Source organism: Bubalus kerabau, chromosome 3 (assembly GCF_029407905.1).
Source record: "Bubalus kerabau isolate K-KA32 ecotype Philippines breed swamp buffalo chromosome 3, PCC_UOA_SB_1v2, whole genome shotgun sequence".
NCBI lineage: Eukaryota > Metazoa > Chordata > Mammalia > Artiodactyla > Bovidae > Bubalus > Bubalus kerabau.
The window spans coordinates 173960513-173986889 of record NC_073626.1 but is presented as its reverse complement, the minus strand read 5'-3'; the positions used below and the strand labels follow the sequence as shown (position 1 = coordinate 173986889).

Sequence of the window (26377 nt, the reverse complement as noted above, 5' to 3'; positions counted from 1 at the left end):
GAAACATTTTCCTGATTGGAACAAAACCAGGCTGCTGTGATGATCAGGGGTAGGGGGGTGCATGGATTTCTGCTGCTTCTTACTGTGAACACAAGGCAACCCCCCTGGGGTAGGGAGGGCCCAGGGGTGAAAAAAGTCAAAGGTACCAAGAGAAACGTATCCAAAAAGAAACTGGGCAGAAAGAGGCAGTGCTCGAAGACAGTGAGGAAAGGCCGATGGCAATATGTCTGTGATGGGGAGGTGCTGGTGACTGAAGAGGGCAGAGGCAGTGAGGGGGTGGTTCGTGAGGAGCAAGCAGGGGTCTCCTCTGCTGGGCCCACTCCTGGCCAGGCCAGTGGTGACAGAGTGAGGCACAGGTCCCTTCCTAAAGAACAGAGAAGACCATGGTAGGATCAAAGAGTAAGTGACAAGATGGAGACACTGTCAGCCACATTTAGACCTAGCTGTGTCCTCTCGCACTGTGGCCCGGCTGGGCCTGTTACCCAAAAGCTGGGTTTGCCTCTGGGTGGATGTTGAGCCAAAAGATGCAACCAAGTCAAAGAGCAGGAGAAGGAAGGAGTTATTACTTGCGGCAAGTAAGGAGATCACTGGGGATCTTTCCCAAAGAAATATCGTTGGCTTTTAATCTGTTTTCCAGATATAAAGATACCTTTCCCCTTAAGCTAATTATAACCTATACCAACTTAGTAAATTATACCTTTGAGGGTAGGATTGAGACATTAATCTTTTGTCTCTAACTGATTCCTCTAAAAATGGAAGACTAGATTCCCAGCAGCCTTATCAAGTACTCTTAACTAGTGCACACACAACAAAACTAAAGGAAATTATCCAGTGAAACTGTCACAGAGTATAACTACTTGTGACATATAACAACAAATATCATTGCTTGCTTTAAGTCTACTGCTAAAAGCACATGTATGATGTCTGTGTGACAATTCAGTATAACTGATACAACATATAGCTTATAAAATGTTTCCCTATTAACATACCTCTGAATTGATGCTTTTGAACTGTGGTGTTGGAGAAGACTCTTGAGAGTCCCTTGGACTGCAAGGAGATCCAACCAGTCCATTCTGAAGGAGATCAGCCCTGGGATTTCTTTGGAAGGAATGATGCTAAAGCTGAAACTCCAGTACTTTGGCCACCTCATGTGAAGAGTTTGGAAAAGACTCTGATGCTGGGAGGGATTGGGGGCAGGAGGAGAAGGGGATGACAGAGGATGAGATGGCTGGATGGCATCACTGACTCGATGGACGTGAGTCTGGGTGAACTCCGGAAGTTGGTGATGGAACAGGGAGGCCTGGCGTGCTGCGATTCATGGGGTCGCAAAGAGTCGGACACGACTGAGCGACTGAACTGAACTGAGCTTGTTCACTGTATCTGATGAGTTGTCCCCCAAGAGGGACAACTCGGCCACTATTTATAAACAAAAAGGAGGCGTGGCACCAAGGGACATGATGGATGCCAGGCAGCAATCACCCTGGCATTGAGGGACAAATCTGACCTACCAAGGGATTTGCAATCAAAAGGAAAAATGATAAAATAAATTTTCATGAACTGAGTTAGGTATTGGGAAGCCATTCCAGCTAATACATGATTTACCTTAAAGTTTATAGTGACTGAAGTGGCCTCTTTAATGGCCTCTTGAATGTATATCTGCTTTTGCTATTAAGGAAAAAAAATGCATTAAAAAATAAAAAACTAGAGGACATCATCATTCACACACACAGGGCTCCAAAATCACTGCAGATGGTGACTGCAGCCATGAAATTAGAAGACGCTTACTCCTTGGAAAAAGTTATAACCAACCTAGATAGCATATTGAAAAGCAGAGACATAACTTTGCCAACAAAGGTCCGTCTAGTCAAGGCTATGGTTTTTCCAGTGGTCATGTATGGATGTGAGAGTTGGACTGTGAAGAAAGCTGAGCGCCAAAGAATTGATGCTTTGGAACTGTGGTGTTGGAGAAGACTCTTGAGAGTCCCTTGGACTGCAGGGAGATCCAACCAGTCCATTCTAAAGGAGATCAGCCCTGGGTGTTCTTTGGAAGGAATGATGCTGAAGCTGAAACTCCAGTACTTTGGCCACCTCATGTGAAGAGTTGACTCATTGGAAAAGACTCTGATGCTGGGAGGGATTGGGGGCAGTAGGAAAAGGGGACGACAGAGGATGAGATGGCTGGATGGCATCACTGACTTGATGGACATGAGTTTGAGTGAACTCTGGGAGATGGTGATGGACAGGGAGGCCTGGTGTGCTGCGGTTCATGGGATCGCAAAGAGTCAGACATGACTGAGTGACTGAACTGAACTGAACTGAACTTAGTAAGAACGATACTTACAATGATAGTAATCAGGCTGTCAATCTGATGAACTCGGAAGTTTCTATGATACAAAACGTCATCCTCTAGAACTGCATGGCCCTTGATATTTTAACAGCTGTTCAAGGAGGAACTTATAAGACATACTGAATGCTGGGTTTTATACTGATGAGTATAAAACTCAGGTTTTATACCTGATGAGTTTCTAATGTGACTCACCTCATTATGTATATGAAAAAAAATTAAATTTCCTCTGAATGTTCCTCTTCCCAGTTTAGAGAAAATGGCACAAGACTCTGCCAGTGAAGCTGCAAAGTTGCTGTTAACTGCCTCTCCTGCTGTGCCTCACCTACACCTGCTAGAATAATGCTATGCACATCCAGCCACTACTCTGTGGACCCCCAAACTTCTCTAGCTGTAGCAGAGACAGCTTTACTCCTCTAACTAGGGAGATGGCAATGCTCATTCTCAGCAGGAAGTAGTTACAGAAGAATGACCTTTGGCTCTGTGCCCCTCAAGAAAGAAGAGTGAAATATCTCAGTGTTGGGGGTGCTGTGTAAGTAGATTGGGTAGGGGTCCCTGGAGGTAGTGAGCCAGACACGACTTTCTTAAATAAGAGAAACCACTTCAGCCCTAAGCCATTCGATGATCTGAGCCTGGCCACAATGCTTGCTCTTGCAGAAGAACGGGTCTCAGTAGTTGATTTTAAGGGAACAAAAGAAAGTAAAAACAAACAGCTATTACCAGGCCAGGGAGCTAACTTAACCAGATTGGAGATGATATATCAGTTGTAAAGACTCCTAGTTCTGTTCCAATGGTAAAGATTAGCCTGAAGCTGTTTTGCAAAATTCAACCACGCTTAACAATGCTCAACTACCAGATTAACTGGAACCTATGAATGATGATATTGACCTTTTCTGATGCCTATGACTTCAATCAACTATCATGTGGACTCTGCCAACTTCTGCCCCAATTCTATGCTGAACCCTCCTTGGCTGAAGCCCCTTTAGGAGTCTGCATGCATCCTAACTTAAAACGTCCCCAATTTTGCTATCTGGGGAGACACTGCTTTGGGAAAGATCCCCCATGTTATTCCTACTTGCTGCAAGTAATAAATCCTTCCTTCTTCCACCCTGGATTGGTGGTGTCCTTTGCTCAACACCCATCAAGAGGCAAACCTGGTTTTCGGAAGCTGAGGAGGGAGCATGGGTACCAGAGGGCCATGTGTTTGCTAGTGTTAGTTTATAAGGCAGTGTATGTATAAGAATTTTCTGGAAGATTAATTTGTATGGAGTCAATCGTGTTCTCTTCTACAGTTTGAGCTCACTTGCCACCAGCCTAGTCTGTTGCCCCTCAGACTATAATCAGGCCTACTCCTATTGTTGGGAAGGAAGAAATTTTTTCCTACCCTTCCAGGTTTTTCTGGTCTAAGAATTAAATTGTCATGAGAAAGATTAACAGGAGAAAATCAAACAAAACATGGGAGAGACTCAGGAAAGCTGAGTAACTCACTAAAATGGCTGAAAGCTTCACTTTAAATACCATCTTCAGCTAATGACAAAAGAGAATGCTGGGCTAGTGATTCAGGACTTAGAAGGGGAGGAAGGAAATTCACATGAAGGTGGAAAAGCAAATGTTTGATAAACAAATGTTTACAATGTACAGACAGGGCAGAGACAATGGGACACACACAGGAATTAAAAAAACAAAACAGATTTTGAAAGGTTCCTCCTGTCTACCATACTTAGTCCATCCTAGAGTTATCTGTGATGATAGCTCTCTCCCTTTTAGAAGCAGGTCATCTATCTACATTCTTTAGACAGTGAAGGTAAAGTCAGAGTTTCTTCCTGAGTCTTTTGGGTCCTGATTGTTTTCAGCTTGAAACAATCCACATGCCCAAGAGATATCCTGAAAGTCAAAGTGAAAGTCGCTCAGTCGTGTCCGGCTCTTTGCGACCCCATGGACTATACAGTCCATGGAATTCTCCAAGCCAGAATACTGGAGTGGGTAGCAGGTTCCCTTCTCCAGGGCATCTTCCCAACCCAGGAATTGAACCCAGGTCTTCCACATTGCAGGCAGATTCTTAACCAGCTAAGCCACAAGGGAAGCCCAAGAATACTGGAGTGGGCAGCCTATCCCTCCCTTCTCCAGTGGATCTTCCCAACCCAGGAATCAAATAGGGGTCTCCTGCATTGCAGGCAGATTCTTTATCAACTGAGTTATGAGGGGAAGCCCAAAAGATATCCTGGAATGGCAAATTTTACTCCCCTCCAGCATCTTGATCTAAAGGTCTAAACTTCAAAGCCAAAGATGAAAGAAATAAGGCAACTCCCTCAACTGTCTGCCTTGTAAACCTTAGAATGGCACAAGAGTCTGAAGGCAGGATATGGTCAAGAGACTAGAATTCCATTCCTGTGACAGAGGATGAGGGACCTCGACTAGGCAGTCTTTGGAAAGTGTTAGTTGCCCAGTTGCATCTGACTCTTTGCAATGCCAAGGAACCCGCTAGGCTCCTCTGTCCGTGGGATTCTCCAAGGCAAGAATACTGGAGTGGGTTGCCATTCCCTTCTCCAGGGGATCTTCCCGACACAGGGATTGAACCAGGGTTTCCAGTACTGCAGGCAGATTCTTTACCATCTGAAACACCAGGGAAGCCAGGGAAGTCTTTGAAAAGTGTTCCCTTTGGTGCAGACAGTTGTGAGGCGGGTTGGGCGGGCAGGAGGACTCTTTGGAGGTGGTGGACTGGTTGGGAGGCCTGAGGGCTGTGGGAAGGAAGCTGCAGGTGGAGAAGAGGGAGGAAAGCACAGGACAGCTATGGAGGAAGCTTCTAAGGATTGGGTTCAGAAAGATGCAGGAAAAACAGAATCACAGATTTCTAAAGCCAGTGAGGTTAATTCAGTCCCAACCTTCCAAAAAGACTAAACGAAGTCATCTCGCCAAAAACGAGGTCCATCCTTCTTTTAAAGGCAGGCAGCACAGCAACACATTGTTTATTAACCTCAGAACCCAAGTCCTTAAATTTAAATCAACTTCATGATTAGTAACCTCAAAATGCAGGAAAGGCTGATTAAAAAAAATATTTTTTTTTGTTTGCAAAAGAGTCAGACACGACTTAGTGACTAAGCAACAGTGACAACAATCCTATGAATGATACACGTCTTGTTTTGTTATGTCTTGAAAATATTTTATTTTGAATTTTTACTTTAAACTCAAGGATTCACAGCAAAATCTGTGCTCAGGTCTGCTGTTACCTTGAAGTGACCTTATAGGTCACTTCAGGTCAGCCTCTAATTGCCTGGTATCTTCGTTAGCAAACCAGGACACAAAGGACACAACAGAGTTCTTCCAAAGGCTCCTCTGGCCCCAGGCTACCTCTATAGGTCTGAAATAAAGCGACTTTGCCCTGCTCTGCTAAGGACTAAAAATGAATATTCTGGGAACTTTTCTATTATTTTCAGAATCAGCCTTGGGAGCTATAGTCTCTCACTGGGAGTTGATTGGGCAAGATTTCCACTGAAGTGTCCTAAGAGGAGACATAAAACCCAGCACTGTTTCTTTACCATGACCTGCAGCCCCTAGTCACACAGTCCTGCGCTTGTGCTTGCCTCTGTGGGCTTGCTGCAGACACAAGATGACCCGGGAGGGTCATAGTTTTATTTTTCAAGTTCTATAGCATTTCCATGGGTGGCAGCTGGTGTGTCAGCAGCAGGGTGAGCAGGGAAGGCAGTGGGGGGAAGACACTCGGGCAGCTGGGTCAAACCCTCCTCAACCCTAGGATACAGCTCAGGGTGCTGAAAAGGCTGCTGTGATAAAAACGCCTTACCAAGGAAATAAAGCATTCTAATAAAGCAGGCTAAACAGAACTGTGTAAACGGGTATGTTGTTGTTTTAGTCGCTAACTAGTGTCCGACTCTTTGTGACCCCATCGACTGTAGCCCTCCAGGCTCCTCTATCCATGGAATTTTCCAGACAAGAATACTGGACTGGGTTGCCATTTCCTCCTCCAGGGGACCTTCCTGATCCAGGGTTCAAAGTCATGTCTCCTGCTTGGCAGGTGAATTCTTTACCACTGAGCCACCAGGGAAGTCCCGGAAAATAGATATGCAATTCACTTTATGAAGTAATTTTTAAGCATTTTTGGGCTTTTGACCCTGTGCTGTGTATGAGAAGAGATTAAAAAAAATTAAGCATGATGTTAAGGTCCAGTCGGATGACAGATCTGCATACAAATGGCACTGACAGGTGCTGTAGGGGCAGCGAGGTGGGAAAAGGGGCTCTGACAGGGAGGGCGGGGCTCTTCCCATCTACTCACATCCTCAGAAAGGCCAACCTGCCTCCTTTCCAGATTTCAGCAGGGACCCCACGCCGCACCTTCTCTGCACTAGGGAAGTCTGTGGTCCTCATCCTCCTAGTGGGAGCTAATCTCCCCTCCTGGAGTTTAGGTCCTGAAATTCCCACTTCTTTCATCAGGCTCCTCTGTCCATGGAATTTTCCAGGCAAAAATACTGGAGTGAGTTGCTATTTCCTTCTCCAGGGGATCTTCTCGACCCAGGGATCGAACCTGGGTCTCCTGCACTGTAGGTCTAAGCCACCAGGGAAGCCCCTTCCTTCATGACTTGGTTCCAAAGCTTTGTTCCTTCTTTCTTCATCAGCAACATCTCTGATTCGCCTCCCTATGCAGCCTACAAACATACTCCAATATCTCTGCCTGCCTCACTTAAAAAAAAAAAACAACAGGAAAAAAACCCCTCAAAATCTTACTTTTACTACAATGACAATATCAATTCACTGCAGAAAACTTAAAAAAAATATATATGTGGGAAAAGGAGAAGGAAAAAAAAATCTCCTATGAATCCACCATTGGGAATTAACTACTGTTTCTATTTTGGTGCATATTTAATTCCTATATCTTCAACACTTTGTATAGTGTCTCAACACAGCAAATCTTCAGTGAGTATTTACTAAATGAATGAAGGAAGGAATAATAACACTTTCATGGAAGAAGTGGCATTTTAGCTGAGTCTCATAGGATAAGTAGGATTCATGTTAGTAGGGATGAGGGGAAGGACACTCTAGGAAGTGGAAAAAGCATATGCAAAGTCTCAGTAGTAGAACAATTCTGTATGAGGCCAAATGAACTGGTCAGCAGAGGTTGAGGGGCTGAAGGATGGCCACGCAATGCGAGAAGGGGTTGGTGGAGGTCTGTGCTGGTCATGCTCTGGAGATTATGGACTTTTGTGGATAATCATAACCCACTGTCCCACTGTAAGAGGATATTAAGTAGTAGTGTAATGGGACCAGATTCAGCTTCTAAAAGTCACCTAACACCACTGGGGAAATGGAAGGAAGAGGCCATAGACAGTCTCTGTCAAGCAGGGAGGATGGTGAGGACCTGGGTAGGGACAGTGACTGTGGCGATAGGAAAGGAAGGACTGATGAGGGACGCTTGGCAAAGGTAGAGCTGTTATCACTTAGAACTGCTGGGATGTGGCAGGGGTGAGGTGGGCTAGAGAGTGAAGATCTGAGTGGTTCAGAGGGATGCTGATGCTACTTCAGATCTGGAGGACGGAGGGCTTACCCTCTGGTTGGAGCAGGAGTGTTTTTTTCTGCATCACGATTCGGGAAGGATGACTCCGAAGGGAGGAACTTCAGCAGACCCAGCTGGCTGATCTCTCTGGTTTCCCAGAAGGAAAACTGAAAGTCACCTGGGGGAATCATTGGTCTCGAAGTAGAGAGGAATGGAAGCAAAGTTGGAAGCCAGAACCGAGAATAAAGTTTTTTTTAATACCATTTCACACTTATTTACCTTTGTTATTAACTGCAAAGTTATTTGTTTTGGGATTTTTTTTTTTTTTTTTTTTTTGCCACCATACACAGCATGTGAGATCCTCCCCAACCAGTGACAGAACCCGTGCTCCTGAGCTGGGAGCGCCATCTTAACCACTGGACTGCCAGGATGTCCAAGAATAAAGGCTTGAAACAAATACATAAGCAACAAATAAAAGGATCCCTCTAAGCAGCACTGAAGGTCCAGCTGAAAAAAGGCAGCCTGGACTGGCACATCCCACAGTGCCCCTACAATGTCTGCTGTTCAGAAAGAGGTGTTAGGTGGGGACTGGAAACACTTCCCCAGAGCCACGAGAAGTGGCCAGCGACCTGCAGGGTGTTCTAAGGTGGCGGCTGAGAAGGGCTGACCCCCGCTGAGGTCAGGTCCCAGAAGGTGGGCTGGGGAGCTGCCACACAGCAGAGAACTCGGCCACACCCTAAAAGCCACTCTTCCCACGTGAGTAAAGATGGTCCAGGAACAAGGAAAGACTCGAGTCCCAAGAACTCTCTGGAATCCATGCATTTCTAGCAGAGAAGACAGAGGAAAAAAAAAGAATAGGAAAAAAAATCCCACTTTAAAGGTTTCTTAGATTTTATTCCGAATGAGAGACTGGAGGGTCATTAAAAAGGACAGAGAGATGAGACCTGATTTCTGATTTAGAAGACTCCCTCGGACCGCTGTGTAGGGAGAAGACGAAGTGGGGTAGGAGCTGAAGGTCGGGGGACAGTTGGGAGGCCCCTGGAGTCCAGGTGGAGGGGGGTGGCAGCTTGGAGGCAGCCGTCAACGCTGACAGTGGTGAGGAAGAGGACAGAATCTGGAGGTGCTGGAGACAAAGCTGAGGTGACTCACTGCTGGCCTGGAGGTGAGGGGTCAGAAGATGACCGGAGTCAACAATGACTGGGGCTGGGGGCTACAGAAGTGGCTGAAAGAGGTGCGCCATGGACTGGGGCTGAACTGGGCCCCCCCGGAGTACATGCTTTTCTGCCTGAGCCAGACAGCACAGGCCAGGACACACAGGCTGTGAATTGCTACTGTAACTGCGAGACTCTTCCTTTATTATTCTGACCTCTGACCTGAGATTTTAGGGTTCCCAGGCTTTAGGACTTAGATATCAAGTTAGATTCATTGTCTGTGACCTTCTTTAAAGTGTAACATTGATGTTTATTTCCCAAAGGTGACTTCAAATTGAAACGCCTCTGATGAACCAGGGCCTGTGGACGTGGTCTCTGTTTTGCAGGAGCTTGGTGCCCAGTGAGACAGACATGCTGGAGGTAACCAGATATGAGACTCCGCTGACATGGTCGGAGAGGATTTCATGGGTCCAGAGCTGGACTTCCAAAGCACAAGGTTCAGCTGGGTGTGTTTCCCTTAGGAAAACATAGAATCAGAGCTATCTAGATCAGAGGACAACACTCTTACCACCAATATGTGAGAAACACGCCAAAAACCAGATCTTGCAGAGTTTTTTATTCTAAAAACCTGAACGCTGGCTTAAGGAAAGTATTAACATATATGACACCAAGGTTTCCTAGCAGATACTTAAAAAAATCTACTGGGTGTTTAAAAACAGTTGGAATAGGCTTTCTATAGCTCTACAAAGTAAGGCATTCCAGTAGTTGAAGGAAAAAAACAAAACCTTTCTCCACTTCAGTTCCAGGGGAGACTGGCAGCCATGCCTGATGCTGCTGGCCCTGCCCCAGCTCCTTCGAAGTCCAAGCCCTTGCACTACGAGAAGCCACCACTGTGTACTAACCAAGTCTCAGGCTTACTGGGTTGTTGATGCGTGCCACTTTCCTCCTTACCGGCCTTCTCTGACCCCCTGTACTAAGCTGCTTCAGTCATGTCTGACTCTTTGAGAGCCTATGGACCATAGCTCACCAGGCTCCTTGGTCCATGGGATTCTCCAGGCAAGAATACTGGAGTGGGTTGCCATGCCCTCCTCTAGGGGATTTTCCCAACCCAGGGACTGAATCCATGTCTCTTATGGATTCACTGGCAAGCAGGTTCTTTACAACCAGCACCACCTGGGAAGTTCTCTTTGGCCCCCTGAACCACCCCATCTTTTTTCCCACCCCTCCCTACAAACTCATGAGTTTGGGCAAGCTCTGGGAGATGGTGAAGGACAGGAAAGCCTGGCGTGCTATAGTCCATGGGGTCGCAAAGAGATGGACATGACTGAGCGACTGAACAACAACTCTACCAACTCAGGCTCTCCTTTGCCAGTGTCTTCAACAAGCACTAGCTCCTGGACACGAGTTTGGGATCTGAACTCTCATGTATCTTGACTGTGAGCAGGAAGACACTTATTGTCACTACACTCCAGGACTAACTGACCAGGTCAACCCACCGTGTGGCCTCTTGTTCTGGGTAGGATGTTTGACTACAGCATAAGGAGTATGGTTAGTGAGTCTTGCTCCATGACTGTCCCAGGTCCAAAGCCTCACACTTCCTCTTTGACTGGGTTTGCCAGAGGCCAGGCATCCCTTCCTGGACCCTGTGCCTCCTTCACACCTGCTCTCCAGCCCCCTGTGCCAGAAGGCTTGGTCACCAGACACTGCCTCCGACAGAAAACCTACAGACCAACCAAGTTTTCAGAGTCTACCTCTTCCGAGTGCTTCTTTTATGACCCTCATATTTTAGAAGCTCATTAGATCAGGCAGCTTTTTATTTCTTGGGTCTGACCCTGGCAGGCTTAGTTCAGATTCAAAGTTCTTTTCTGTTGACTCAAGTTAGTTTTCCTCTAACTTTTAGGCTTTTATTTTTCTGTTTAGTTAAACTTTTGCAAAAATAAACATTTATAAAAATATGGAAGTAATACATGTTTTCAAAAAACACTAGAAAACACAAAAAAGTAGAAAAAATTACTCATAGCCCTGCTACCCAAATACAACCATTACTGGCATTCTATTTTATTTCCTTCTGGTCTTTTTCCATTCATTTTTTTTCCCCCATGCAAGTTCCCACTTTCACAGAAATATGATTGCTGGCCTACTGTCTTCACATTTCTTTCTTCGTATTTCAGATAGTGTTTGCTTCTTAACTCTTAAAAAGGAACTTATTATCAGATATTCAAAGTCATAAAACCCAAATGTTATGTAGGTAACTTGTTTTGATTCCCCTGTGGATTGGAGTGGATTGTCTCTCAATTGGAGACAATCTGGGAAATGAAATTATGAACTGGGTTTTAAATGACACCGAGGCACTAATATTAACTGTTAGGTGTGCCAATGGCATTGTAGTTATATAAGGAAATGTCCAAATTTTTTAGAGCCACATATGAAAATACGTATGCGTGAAATGACGTGATGTCTATGGTTTGCTTTAAAATGCTTTAGCAAAAAAAAGACGGTTGTTAAATCTAGGAGATAGGGATGGTGGATTTATTGTGCTATTTTCTGCACTTTCATGTATATTTGAAATTTTTCAAAATAAAAATAAAAAAATTAAAGTGGCCACATTTCAAACAGTGAAGTGGTTTTAAAGGCTTGTTAAGAAGAACAGCAGTCCTCTGCCCCTCCCCAGGGGTAACCACTGTCATCTCTCAGTAGATTATTTTGGTATTTACTCTCACAGTTCTATACAATCTGCCAGATTACTTCTTGATTTTTCAGTTTTAGGCATCATTCACAACTTTTTCACTATAGAAGGGGCAAATTAACTCTTCTTGCCACACATGCTCCCTTCCCCCAACCTAACACACACATAAGCATTCCCAGGCCCTCATCCTCCCAAGAAAATTATATCATCACTATGAGAATTAACTATTACAACTATGTAAATACTCAAGGTTGCTATTGTTTCCTATACATCTTTTTATTTTTAGTGAAATTAGTAACTGTTTTGTTTCAATTTGGTTGGTTTTTCTGTCTGCTCTCTACATTAATCCACTTCAAGCTTTCCATCAATTGTTTAAAACAGTGGTTCTTGAAGTACGCTCTGTGGACTCCATTCAGGGATCCATGAGGTCAAAACTATTTTCATAATAGTATTAATACTAAGGCATCATGTGGCCTTTTCTGTGTATGTTCCATTTATATTGATGGCCCAGAAGCACTGGTGGGGAAAACTGTTGATGCCTTGGCATGAATCACACAACAGCAACAAGTGCTGCCAGAGGTCAGGGTCTCGTCACTGGCTCACACTCACAGGAAATAAAAACCTCCTTCACTTAAGCATGTTCCTGATGAAGCGGTAAGGAACTTACCGCGTTTATTGCTTTTACTGTGGCTCAACTCTGGTGTACTTGTCTTTTCCACTTAGCAGCATGGCCAAGTATGACGGCTGTCTTGGGGAAAAGCACTTACATACTTTGTAGTGAGGTGAAATGACCGTTTTTTTTTACAGAACACCATTTTTACTTGGAGGAAGAGTGACACACTGGTTATCTGGCACGTCAAGAAAAACAATGAACGTTATCCATTGCTAATGATAAAATTCAAGCTCTCATAAAAATCAGAATTTTGGAAACCCTGTATCATATACCCATGTATAGGATACATGTTTTCCAATACTTAGACTTGTCTAGGATCTGTAGACAAGTAGACACTAATAAATGTGACTTTTTAATATAATGAAATGTATCCACATTTAAAAAATCAGACTACTAGTCTGAAAATACCAGCCAGTTCAGTCACTTAGTCATGTCTGACTCTGCACTCCCTGGACTGTAGCACACCAGGCTTCCCTGTCCTTCATGGCTGAGTTTGCTCAAACTCATGTCCGCTGAGACAGTGATGCCTTCCAGCCCTCTCATCCTCCGCTGCCCCCCTTTCCTCTTGCCCTCAATCTTTCCCAGCATCAGGGTCTTTTCCAATGAGTCAGTTCTTCCCATCAGGTGGCCAAGTATTGGACCTTTAGCTTCAGCATCAGTCCTTCCAATGAATATTCAGGATTGATTTCCTTTTAGATTGACTGGTTTGATCTCCTTGCAGTCCAAGGGACTCTCAAGAGTCTTCTCCAACCCACAGTTTGAAAGCATCAATTCTTTGGTGCTCAACCTTCTTTATGGTCCAACTCTCACATCTACACATGACTATTGGATAAAAAATTATGCATGAATAAAAATCCATTCAAAGTGTAAAACAGATGGATAGATTTTAATGTAACCCAGTATAAAAGTTCAAGTTGATGTGGTGTTGATCTACTGGGGCTTCCATAACAAAATACCATAGACTGGGGAGCTTGAACAATTTCTTTCTGATAGTTCTGGAGGCTGGGAAATCCAAGACCAAGATGGCAGTCAATTCAGTTTCTGGTGCCAGCTTTCTTCCTGATTTGCAGACGGTCACCTTCTGACCTGCTCCAATCTGATCCCCTGTTTTCTGCATCTGCATAGAGCTGGTACCCTGGGAATTTTCTTCACCATCATCTAGGTCAGGGGTCAACAAATTATGGTCTGTGGGCCAAATTCAGTCAGTCACTTGTTTTTAAGGGAAGTTTTAGTGGGTCACAGCCTGCTCACATTATTTATATAGTCTTCTTTCATGAGTAACTCTAATAGACCACATGGTGTCTAAAACCAAAAACAGGTTTACTAACTGGTCCCCGACAAGGAAGTCTGGTGACTTGTGATCTAGGTAAGTCTTTCACTTCTTTATTGTATGGGTTTATTATTTCCCGAGTCCCATGTCTTCCTCCTTCCTGATTTACTCTTTCTTTTTGGTGAAAGCTTCCTGAGAAAGGGTATGTAAGATGAACATTTTTTGTTTGAGACCTTGCAAGTCTGAAAATGTCCTTTCCTACTCTCACATTATATCGATGGCTTAGTTAGGCACAGCATTTTAGCATGGAGGTCACAGTCTTCCAGAAATTAGAGAACTTGGCTTCACTGTCATCTAACTTCTAGGGTTTTTCTGAGTTCTGATCTCCTGTATGAGCCTCTTTCTTTCTTTTTTATTCTTCTTCTTAGCAGCCTATAGGATCTTTTCTTTGTCCTCAGTGCTCTGAAATTCTATGGCAATGTGGCTTGGAGACAGTGTTCCCATTACCGTGCTGGGCAGTGCGCTCTTTTGGCCTGGAGGGTCACACCCTGCAGTGATGGGGCATCTCTCTGAATGATCGTGTTGATGATTTCTTCTTTCTCTGTTCCCTATTTCTGGAATGGTCATTGAATAGATGTTGGATATCTTGGACTGGTGCTCTACTTTTCTGTCTTATTCTGGGACAATTTTTCAACTTTATCTTCCAATCTGAACCCTGAGACTTCATTTCTTCTATCATGTTTTTAATTTCATGCTGTTAATGGAATTTTTTAAAAAGAGGTCCTCCCCCCGCCCCCTTCTGAATGTTTCTTTTTCAAAGTACCTAAATCTTGTAGTATAGATACTTTCTTTTAGAAAGGGACTCTCTGAGGATACAAAAAAGTTTCTTCTCCTTATGTGTTGTTAGTCATTCAGTCATGTCTGACTCTTTTGCAACCCCATGGACTGTAGTCTGCCAAGCTCCTCTGTCCATGGGATTTCCCAGGCAAGAATACTAGAGCGGTGGCCACTTCCTCCTCCATTCCTTGTGTAGTTTGTTTTGTTCCAGTTGTTCCCCACTTGTTTACTTTGGTTTTCCTGTTCCATGTTAGAGGCTTTCCTCTTGTCTCTATACAGGAAAGTGAAATGCGAAAAGGCTGATTTTTTAGTGAAATCCTAAAAAGCTCTGCTTGAGTGGGTGGAGCTTATTGTCCACAGGCTTTACTGTAGGGAAATACAGCTGGGCTGCTGGTTGGGAAATCCTTGAGGTTTTTATCTTTAAATCTTCACCACTCAGATTCCTCAGAGAAAGATTTTCCTATCTTCTGAGTCAAGGGTATAGCCTTGGCTACTAGAATTCTGAGGTTGGCGGGGAAGAAAAGATGGGCCTCTTAATGTTTGGTGTGCCAGCGTTCACTCAGCCTCCCGCAGTGGGTCATGACCACAGCTGTGTTTGGTGGCCCCCAGTTCAGCATCCTTTCCTTTATCCTGTCTTGGGGACAAATTTCTGATCTTCTACTAGGTTATGGAAGCGACAATCTTTTAAAGTAAACCTTCAACCAACACAGTTAGTCTCCTCTTCGCCCACCTCTCCCCTACTTCCCAGAGATAGCTGCTGCTGTCAATTTCTGAGCTTCTTCAGGGTTCTTCTGTGTAAACTGGGTTGTTTCTTGGCTTTCGCTATTGTTGGCTCAGGACTTGGCTTTCTCGGGACTGCTAAGTCAGTTACCACTCATCCATCTGCTTCCCGGCTTCCAAATTTTTGTTGCTGTTGTCTCCTCTCCCATTCTCTTTGTCCTTGTGGGTTTATGTCTTAAAAAAAAAATCTCTTCACTGTTGTTTTAGTGAGGTTTTGGGATGGAATGAAAGTAAATGTGGGCATTTGATCCTCCATCTTTATTTGGAACCTCTTTACAATTAAATATCTTTTTTTTTAAACTTCTATTTAATATTACAGCATAAACAGTTCCCATGTTCTTACATGGTCTCCATAATAGCTTTAGAAATTGTGCAGCACTGCACTGAGCTGGTACCATAGCTTCCCCAATCATTACCCTATTTTCAGAAGTTCAGAGTTGCTTCTGTTGTGGGGGAGGTGCCTAGTTTCTTCTGGAGTCATCTTTCATTTATCTGTCTCATTTATTCCCTATATTTAGGGAATGGCTGCTGACATCCTGCTCCCCTCTGCTCTCAGTCCATGGTTTCATCGCCTTGGGCCTTGATTACAGCACGACCTCATGCAAATTTTGCTCCTCTTCAAACAGTACCATGATGCAGCACTCGTCTTTCTTTTTTAAAAAAGATTTATTTAATTAGTTTTGGCTGTGTTAGGTCTTCGTTACTACACATGGTGTGCAGGCTTCTCATTGCAGTGGCTTCTCTTGTTGTGGAGCACAGGCTCTTGGGCACACACAGGCTTAGCTGCTCTGCAGCATATGCAGTCTTCCTGGACGAGGGACTGAGCCCATGTACCCTGCACTGGCAGGTGGATTCTTAACCACTGGACCACCAGGGAAGTCACAGCACTAATCTAAAATGTCTCCTTTCTCATGACACTTCAGAGGAACCCTAACAGCCATCATTCATGGGGTCTGGCATTTGCAGGTCCCCATGATTTGAGTCCACCTCACCTACCCAAACTCTCCACTCTTTCCCCAAATGACCCCCTTCACCCCATCTGCTCTCCTAACTGCAGCCGGGGCCTGCCCACTGTCCCCTTCACGGACACCCTCTGCTGCGCGAGGCCTCCCCCATGGGACTCTGCTTACACAGTTTCTTCCTTCACGTGACACACTGAAAACCACTGAGATTCAGCCTTCTAAAGAGACTGAGAGCTTTTCTCCCATGTCCTCCTTGCTGGTGAGGCTCCTTCGCTGCCCTCTTCCTCCCACCACGGGGCTCCAGACCAACGCCAGGAACACAGTGTGTGCTTATGAGGGAGTCACCAAACGGAAGGGACATGTGTCTTAAGTCCTTACCTTGCCCTTCGGAGTTAGCGTCCAGATTACGGAGAAGGTCAGCTTGTCAGTCATGGGATTGAGGCTACACAGCTCTTCACACAGCAGCCTGGGAAGCATGGGGACAACCTGTGGACAGGGAACAGGCCATGAGCGGCTTTGCCAGATTTGCAGCAGTTACCTGCCAGCAGAGAAGCAGCCCAGGGAGGGGGGGGTTCCTTCCGGGGAATAGCCTGAGCTTCCAGAGTGAGATGAACATGGTGGAAGCTCTTTTCCCTGAAAATTCAGCAGAAAGACCACATTATCTGATACTTTTCCGTGAGGCTTTAACATTACATGGGAATGTGAACCGGAAAGCTGAGAACTGGTAATACAGGGAAAAATACATGATAGCAATAAAAAAAATAACTACATTTACTATATACTAAAATTGAAGCTCAAGACTCAAGAATGACTTGTACTTTTGGATATAACTATCTCAGTTCAATGGTATACCCTCTTCAATTAAAAAAAAAAAAAAAGAAATCCTCTTCAACGTACTTTCAAATGATGACTTACAGCCATCCTGGAATGTTATTTGTTTTCTCTAAAATTCCAAAGACAAAATGAGTGGCTCTTCCTGGATGTCCTGAGGATACTTCTGTCTCCCTCCTGCCTTTAAATCTTTTCTTTCTCCCATAGTTTTGATTAATGACATCGACTCCCATCCACCTCCCAAACTAAAAACGGCCGTATTAACAGATGTTTACCCAGCACACTTGCTGCAGGCCTCCTGGATGTGCAGTGTCAGGCACAGGGAGCACTGTAACGGAGTGGCAGCTGTGCACTAGCTGAGGTCAAGTTAGCTAGTCAAGATCCTTCCTCAGCAAAAGCAAAACAAACCCCAGTGCTATCTTACTCTGTGTGAAGAGTATTTGGACATTTATTCTGTTTTAGTACGTTACAGTAACCTTTGATATGGAAAAGCCCACACCAGTAACAAAAAATGTTAGTAACTATATGGCATTACTCAGCATTATTCTGAAGGATGCTGAATCTTTTGTATATAAAAACCTAATGACCACCTGAAGACTTCTGGTAACAGCTTTTTTTAAAAAAGTTAATTTTATTTATTTATTTATTTAATCTTGGGACACAGTCTTCGTTGCTGTGTGGGCTTTCTTTAGCTGTGGTGGGTGGGCTTCTCACTGCAGTGGCTTCTTTTGTTGCAGAACACAGGCTCTACTGCACACACTCAACAGTTGTGGCAGATGGGCTTAGTTGCTCCACAGCGTGTGGGATCTTCCTGAATCAGGGACTGAACCTATGTCTACTGCACTGGCAGGCAGGCTCTTTACCACTGAGCCACCAGGGAAGCCCAACAGCTTTTTATAAGGTACCTACTTTTGAAAAATTTTTCTTGCTATTGTTTTTGAACCATCTGTTCAGATGACACTGTATTTTCTTTGTTAACTTGTTTAATGAGTATTCAAAAGTGATCTAAATAATTAACATTTTCTTGCATGCACTGAGTGCTTTGCAAAATAACACTTATTAACCTGCATAAATGTACTATAAAAATGGAAAAAATTTTAATACCATATTGTCTCAGGATTGAATTGTAAAGATTTCACATAATTTCAGCCTTTGGACTAGGCTATGGACTGAACCACGTCTCCCCCACCCCCTAATTCCTACTTTGAAGCCCTAACCCTCAATGTGACTGTACCCAATACAATCACCTCCCAAAGGTGGGGTCTTTAGGTGTAATTAAGGTTAAATGAGGTCATAAGGGTGGGGCCCTGATCTGATAAATAGAGAAGTCATTCGTGGCTCCCTGCCCTGCACACACACAGAAAGAAAGCCTTGTGAAGACCCACACAGCCCTACACAAGCCAGGAAGAGAGTCTCCACTAGGAACTGAACTGGCCAGCACCTTCTTCTAGGACTTTCAGCCTTCAGAACTGTGAAAAAAAAATGCCCAGTCTATGGTATACTGTATGGCGGCCCAAGCTGAGTAAAACAGAGTAAATCGAGTTTGTTGAGTGAGCATTGTTGGGGTCTTCTCTGCACTGCATTACCAATTATACCAACTGGTAGCTCAGCTGGTAAAGAATCCACCTGCAATGCAGGAGACCCCGGTTCCAATTCCTGGGTTGGGAAGAGCCCCTGGAGAAGGGACAGGTTACCCACTCCAGTATTCTTGGGCTTCCCTGGTGGCTCAGATGTTAAAGAATCTGCCTGCAATGTGAGAAACCTGGGTTCAATTCCTTAGTTGGGAAGATCCCTTAGAGGAGGGCATGGCAACCCACTCCAATATTCTTACTTGGAGAATTCCGTGGACACAGGAGCCTGGCGGGCTACAGTTCATGGGCTTGAAAAGAGTCAGACACAACTGAGTGACTAAGCACAGCACACCATTTCAGTAGCAAGCTGCTTGCCCTGCATGCTTGCAGTCCAAGCTTAGTACCTTTTTTTTTTTTTTTACAGATAGTATTTCTTCTCCCACTCCAGTACTCTTGCCTGGAAAACCCCATGGACGGAGGAGCCTGGTAGGCTGCAGTCCATGGGGTCGCTAAGAGTTGGGCACGATTGAGCGACTTTACTTTCACGCATTGGAGAAGGAAATGGCAACCCACTCCAATGTTCTTGTCTGGAGAATCCCAGGGACGGGGAGCCTGGTGGGCTGCTGTCATGGGGTCACACAGAGTCGGACACAACTGAAGCGACTTAGCAGCAGCAGCAGTATTTTTTCTAAGGGTTCAAGGCAGTATCTTTTTTCAATCATACAGCTGAACATCTGAGAATGTAACATATTTCCTGACTTTGTGTTTTAGTGTTTGTGAAAAGAAAGTCATTGCAACTAAATGCAACGTGGTACCCTGGACTGAACCCTGGAACAGAAAGATAATTGGTGGAAAGACTGGGGAAATCCAAATAAAGTATGGATTTAGTTAATAGCAATGTTCCAATGTCAACTTTTCAGTTATGACAAATGTACCATGGTAATGTAAGATGTTAGGAAGGGGTGGGGGAGCTGGGTGTGTGGTATACGGGACCTCTCTGTGCTATCTTTGCAACTTTTCTGTAAATTTAAATTTATTACAAAAACAGAAGAGTTTATAAAAAGAAGGCCACCGGTTTTCATTACTTGATCTCATAACTGTTATAAATCTTTGACGGTCATTGTGACTGGTGTGAGGTTGTTATACATTTAAATGTGGAAGAAGTTTATGTTAATGAAATACAATCTATTTTTACATACTGGAGATTGGGGTTAAGATTTGATTTGCAAAAAGGGCTTTACCACTGAAAAAACAAAAAAGACAGACATAGGGGTCTTACCCTGTGTAATCTGGGAAACCTAGCGTAGTTCTGAGTCTTGGCTCTGTCATTAGTAAACTAATACTGGAGATGCTCAAAGTCAGCTCACTGGGCACCCCACGGTCTGCCAGGTCCTTCAGTCCTCCAAGGGGACCTTCCTTCTTTGTCAGCCTTTGCCTTGGGCCCCCTCCAGTAGCCAGAGCCCCGGACCTGCCTGCTGCTCCGCTCGTGCACCTGTGGTTCGCTCTTGCTGGAGCACCTTTCTGAGAGTTTCGCATCTGGCCGACTTCTGTACATCCTTTAAGATTCAGCTCATCAGCATCTCTGAAACAGTTATCCAGATTCCCCTAGGGGGACCAGGCACTGTGTTTTATACCTCCCTCCTACCTGCTCCTGTTCTTTCCAAAAGGACTTGAGGCAGTTCTAAACTGTCACTCACTGTATCCCCCTGAGCTCTCATGACGCATCTACGGCTCTTGCTCTCAGCCTAATTGCTCCTTTATGTGACTCTCCTCTCCACTAGACCACGGAATCTTCAGGAATGAGGACCGTTTCTGTCTCTCTGTCCAGCGCCTTGACACACAGCAGGCACTTTCAGTTTACAAATGAATGACTGACTTTTGCCCAGAAAACAAATCACCTATTTTTGTCTATGTTAATTAACTGTTTATCATTATCACATGAAACATTTTATGAAATACATAGTAAACTTCCACTTAAACATCTGTACTTAACAAGTTGATAGGCAGCTAGTATTTTAAGTGTATGATAAGCCTGATTCCCAGGTGGTGCTGGTAGTAAAGAATCCACTTGCCAGTGCAGGAGGCCAGGGTTGGATCCCTGGGTCGGGAAGATCCCCTGGAGAAGGAAATGGCAACTCAATCCAGTATTCTTGCCTGGAAAACCCCATGGACAGAGGGGCCTGGTAGGCTATTGTCCCTGGAGATGCCAAGGGTTGAACACGACTGAGCACACATTATTATTATTATTGTTATTGTTATTAAACTGTTCTGGCTATTCTCACTTAAAAACTATCGGTACACTCAGCAGCTGCCCAAGGTTATAAACACTGCTTGATATCCTATGTCTTACACAGAGGAAAACAAGCTAAACATTAAAACTTTTGGGGTAGTATAATCATGCCTAATTTTTAAAGGGCATTCCTTTCAATAAGCTTTCACTAGATCTTAAGGCAGGATTCAGGTGGACTTCTGAGAAAACAGTCTTTATATCCATATAGTTTTGTATAGACAGTTATTTCCAAAAAGGGATGAAGATGTCACAATCACATCCATGGTTCGGCATGTCAGGGCCTCTCATAAACTGGGCCTGTTCTCTGCCGGTGTCGCTGGGACTGCCCCGTGGCACACGACACGTGTGTCAACTGCACAGCACATCAGGGACCCTTGTGGGAGGGAGGCTGAGACAGCCACTCTGAAAAGTGGCTTCGGCACGTACCAGTTCTGTTACTTCAGGGGAGACTCGCCTAGACAGCATAGTGGTCCCCACACTTGTCGGCTACTTGAGACCTGCCACAGTCCTGGAGAGACCCTGGGGTAGGGTGCTAAGTACAGGACACAATGTCTGACTGGAAAAGAGAAGTGAGTTCTCGAGCAGGTGAGAAACCACTGACCGTCACCAGCATCTTGTGAACGCATAGGCATCCCTCATCCCTGGAGAGTTTTCCACAGTGTCTTTTTCAGCTTCATTACTCAGTGTGGCCCACGTGGAGAGTTCCTTCTAAGTTCTCAAATGCTCTCACTTTCCCTGTCCCAACTCTACAGATCCACAAGTCCTCTGACAGTCTTGCACAGGTCCTGGCTGAGCGATGATGGAGAAAATAACCAAGAGGGGCGGGTCCTCCCCCCCTACTCCATCCAATCAGCTCCGGGTCCCACAAGTTGTGCATTCAAAATCTCTCTGAGTCTTTCCCTCTCCCTCTTCTGCTGTTTGAGTGTGGAACCTTCATCTGTCTTGGGACATATCCTAAGTCTCCTAAACCAGCAGCAGAGTTCAGAGAGTTGAAATTACTCTGGGTAAGATTTCCATATCATTTTTCCAGACTTTCAAATCTTCTTACTAAATTCCACCCAGTGATAATCTGCAATCCTATTTACATTGGGACACATTGTCCTCATCTCCCCCAATGGCTGATGAGCTGAATTCAGAAATTTTATTTTTTTGCTCATCCCGCTAATGAGCAAAGGCCCAAACAGCATCATGAAGGCCAAGAGGTCTTCAGTACAAGCCTGCACCCTCCATGTTCAGCGGCCAGGAGCTCTCAAGAGGAAGCCGGCAGAGGGCCCACAGGACCCATCTCCAAAGAGACGGCAGAGCTGACAGGGGATGGTAACCTCTCCCACGTAGCTGGCCATGCTCTGCTGTGGGATGTGATTGCTAGATTGGGAGGAGACGAGTCTGGGGGCGGATGTGAATGCTCCTTGTTCAGGATGTTCCTCAACCACCAGGCTGAAGGCATCTACTGCTCTATTCTCTGGGGTCCAGTTGGATACCACCACGGTGCTCAACTCGCCTATGATTCTGTGAGCAAAGATCTCTCTCTGTTTTGGGGTGGTTACTCAAAGCCTCAAGGGGCCATGACTGAGGGGAGGGGCCCTCATACTGATAAGTACCTTTCTGCTCTGTCTCACTGTTCCTCAACCACACAGTGGCTAAGGTGATTTTCTATCTTAGTCAAAGGAGATGATGTCACTTCCTTGCTTGACCGCAAGATGAAACCCAAGCTCCCTGGTCTGCCTTTGAAACTTCATCTCTTGGCTCCCCCTGCAGTTCATACCCCAGCAATTCCAAACTACATACTGTTCCTTGGATGTTCCATGCTTTCTCTAACCTCTAATTGAGATGCTCTCTCCAACCACTTTTGTCTACCAAGGAATTTTCTACTCACAATTTGAAACACTGCTCAAAAATCAATTGATGAAGCCTTCCTGGCTCTTAAAAAAGTTCCTCTCCCACCACCAGTCCGGGGAGAGACAGCTTCTCTCTCCTCTGATGCTTCCTCTCCGCGGAGCACTCCGGCACCCACAGGTAGTGCAGGGTATTGTCACTGTTCCCTGCCTACCTGCCCTGACTACCCAGGGCAAGATCAGCCTCTCTCTTGTCTTTTCAGACCTGGTACACAGCCAGTACTCAACAAATGCTAACTGGTGACACTTCAGGCAGCAGAAAAGGAAAGGGGCTTAAAGGGTGCTAAGTCTTCTTACGCCTGTTTCAGGGCCAGAATCAAATCTGGGTCAGAGCAGATCTTAAAAGCCGGTTACAGGAAAAAAGGACACTGAAGATCCCACACTGACTTTCTAAGCATTGTGGACCAGGGCTTAGGACAGTGGAGAGAAATGGATCACTTAGGTAAATTGCCCAAGGCAGCTGGGTGGGGGTACCATCAAGACTATAAAATCTTCTGTTAGCCTCATAGTGCAGAAACATCTGCTAAAGCCACAGCAGGCAGGCTGGCCAAGTTCAGCAATGGGTTAGCCAGGACAGCCCTGTGACCAGCGGAAAGGGCCACAGACGGGGGAGAATCAATCATCTAGGAAAAAAGGAACAGGAAGGACTAGCCGTGATACGGGGGTCACAACAGCTCGCAGGGGGCAGATGGCAACGCCCACTGGGGGTTCTCCAGCGCTGGGGGGGGGGGGTGGTGGAGGCAGGCTGCAGGGGCTTCTTCTGCCCCTTTTGCCCCAGGCCTCTGCCAGCTCCCAAACCTCTCTCCCACCGGCAGTGCCCACTGGCTATCAGAGCCTGAGAACTTGGTGAGTTTTTCCTCCTGTTCTCTCAGGACTTCGAGGTTTTAACGATAAGGTACATTCAGCTAGCTCCCCACTCACAGGCTGAAATGACTTACAGCGAAGAGATAATTCATCTGCCAGCCAACACCTCTGCTTAAAGAGTTTTCTTTTTCATATCAACACTTCCATGAATTCTGAATTTGATCAACTCTTTGCTCCACAGTTTGACATTAACAAAACATCAACACTCTGACAACCTGCTGGGGTCATAAAGGAACATCTTAAAACTCTTTGGACTCCATATTAAGACGGGCTTCCAATCCCCATCTTTGATCTCTATTATAAAGCAGTACCAATAAAATATCGTAGAGATTTATGGGAGAACTTTCATTTGAGCTGTTTCACACCTAAAATAACACAAGTGCTTGAGCCAACAGGCAGAAAATTTAGGTTTAGGTTTCAACTGTTTAGGTTTTATTTTAAAAACTTCTTCACTTATTTTTTAAACATTACCTTAAATTCTATTATTGCCTTGTATTCCCCTCTCAGAGAAGATAGCTTGGGGATATTAAGTAGCCAGATGTCACATCCTTCTGAGCAGGACAAGACTAAGCTGAGGTAGACAGTTGTCCCCTATCCTAACAGATATCTATCTTTTGTCAAAAAGAGTGCTTTTTCACAGGATTTAAATACAATATACAAATTTATCTTTCCTTCTAAGTGTACCCTAATGTTAACAAGTAACTACATCTGTATTAGTGTGAGTAAAATCCCAACAAAAAGAATTTCATGTATAAGATAGTATGGTGATATTTGAGGCTTCCCAGGTGGCGCCAGTGGTAAATAATCCACCTGCCAATGCAGGAGACATAAGAGACGCGGGTTTGATCCCTGGGTCGGGAAGATCCCCTAAAGGAGGGCATGGCAACCCATTTCAGTATTCTTGCCTGGAGAATCCCCATGGACTCCCCATGGAGCCTGGCAGGCTACAGGGCCATAGGGTCGCAAAGAGTGGGACATGATTGAAGCGACTTAGAATGCATGCACATGATGCTAATCTGGACAGTAACATGGTATCTGGACCCAAGATCTGTTTCACTGAAGACTATCCTAATCTATGGGAGAGTTTCCCAAATCGAGCTTAGACTATAATGCTGACGTCAGTTACTTATAGGTGAGTAACATGGAATGAAAAGAGACTGATGCCACCTTCCCTACAGATAGTATTCCCTCCCCCACCCCCCAACACACACACTCTGCCCCAGTCTGATGAACTCGAGAGAGAGAAACGATTTTGCCAAATGAGACAGAGGGAACCTGGGTGGGGGGTGGGGAGAGCAGCAGCTTTGAAGCAGACTTTTATAGGCAAAGTCAAGTGAAAACAGCAGAAAAGTTCCTGGACACGGTCCTTTAAGAAACACAAATGAGTAGGAAGAAAGGTCAGAGCAGTGGTTCAAAGGAATCAGAAGGCACAGCTGCTGCTGCCCAAGGCTGTGGCCGGCACCACTCACGAATGCCAAGCTTGGGGGCAGGGTCCGGCAGCAGGAGCCCTCCCTCCACTCAGCTCCTGGCCTTTCAGGGCCAAAAAGCCCCAACTCTGCAGTCCCAGAGAGAAATGCTAGAACGGTGACAGTCACAAAACCAAAGGAAAGAGAAGAGCAAAGGAAACAGGCTGATTAGTTACTTAACTCAATTTTCATTTTCTGAATTTGACATGTAATTCCTGGCTATAAAAAGGAGAGTGTGGCTGCTAGATAAGAGAAAGCCATCTGCTTGGAATAAGAACTTCTAGTTGGGTCAAAATTTCTTAAACATTTGAATCTATAGGGGAAGAACGTTTCACATTTATTCACCTCATGGAGTCTGACTGCTACCTCTATTTCTCTTTCCATCACAACATTATAGTTTTTGCAGATAAAAGGGGTTTTAAAGTCTCATCTCCCTTCCCTAAGTAACCCTAAGGCTCTGGGCCAAACAAAGGCTGGATTGAGCCAACTGCATTTCTGGGCAGGAGGTGTAGACGGGATGTCTCCAACCTGAGGTTATAAGTGTCGTCAAGGTACAAACATCAGAGCTGTGTTCTCAGGAGGGCCAAGTCTGAGTCGGGGTCTTGGATTTTGAGGTCAGTTCCTTTGCCTGAGTAGGCTGCTTGCATACGCTAAAAGGAGCCAGAGTGGAATGCTGAAAGTCACCCCCACAAGCTTCAGAAGAAAAAAGATTTCAACACACACACACCCCCCACGCACAATTCATAAGGAAGAGCTTGAAGCATTTTCACAAACTGAACACTCATGGGCCCAGACCAAGAATCATAAGAAGCCCCCACCAGATGGGCCCCTTTCCTCAAGGGTAATCACTATCTTGTGGAGAAGGGCATGGCAACCCACTCCAGTACTCCTGCCTGGAGAACCCTGTGGACGGATGAACCTGGCAGGCTGCGGTCCATGGGGTCACAAAGAGTTGGATACGACGGAAGCAACTGAGCACCATCACTATCCTGACTTCTTGCTTTGCTTGTTTTTGAACGTTATGTAGATGGACTCACACAGCGTGTACTCTCGTGTCTGGTTTCTTTCCCCGTTACGTTCGTGTGTGGAACTGTCATTCATTGTTGTACAGCATCCCACTGAGTGCCTATACCACAGCTGATGGGATTGAATAGTTTCTAGTTTTTTGGCTACTTTAAAAGTGTTGCAACAAATATTGTCATACGTTTTCCTTCTAACACATGCATGCATTTCTGTTAAGTACGTACCTAGAAG

At 45.0% G+C, this 26377-nt stretch overlaps 1 protein-coding gene across 9 annotated transcripts in view; it reads right to left on the bottom strand.

Moving 5' to 3' along the window:
* The window catches only part of DIS3L2 (DIS3 like 3'-5' exoribonuclease 2), a 392221-nt gene that overhangs the window by 93188 nt on the left and 272656 nt on the right, over window positions 1-26377 (bottom strand). For 6 of the 9 annotated variants that reach the window (XM_055573741.1, XM_055573738.1, XM_055573742.1 and 3 more), the window contains one exon: window positions 16585-16692. In XM_055573741.1, coding sequence (XP_055429716.1) covers window positions 16585-16692 — 108 coding nt within the window. The other 3 variants (XM_055573744.1, XM_055573748.1, XM_055573745.1) reach the window with 3 other exon arrangements.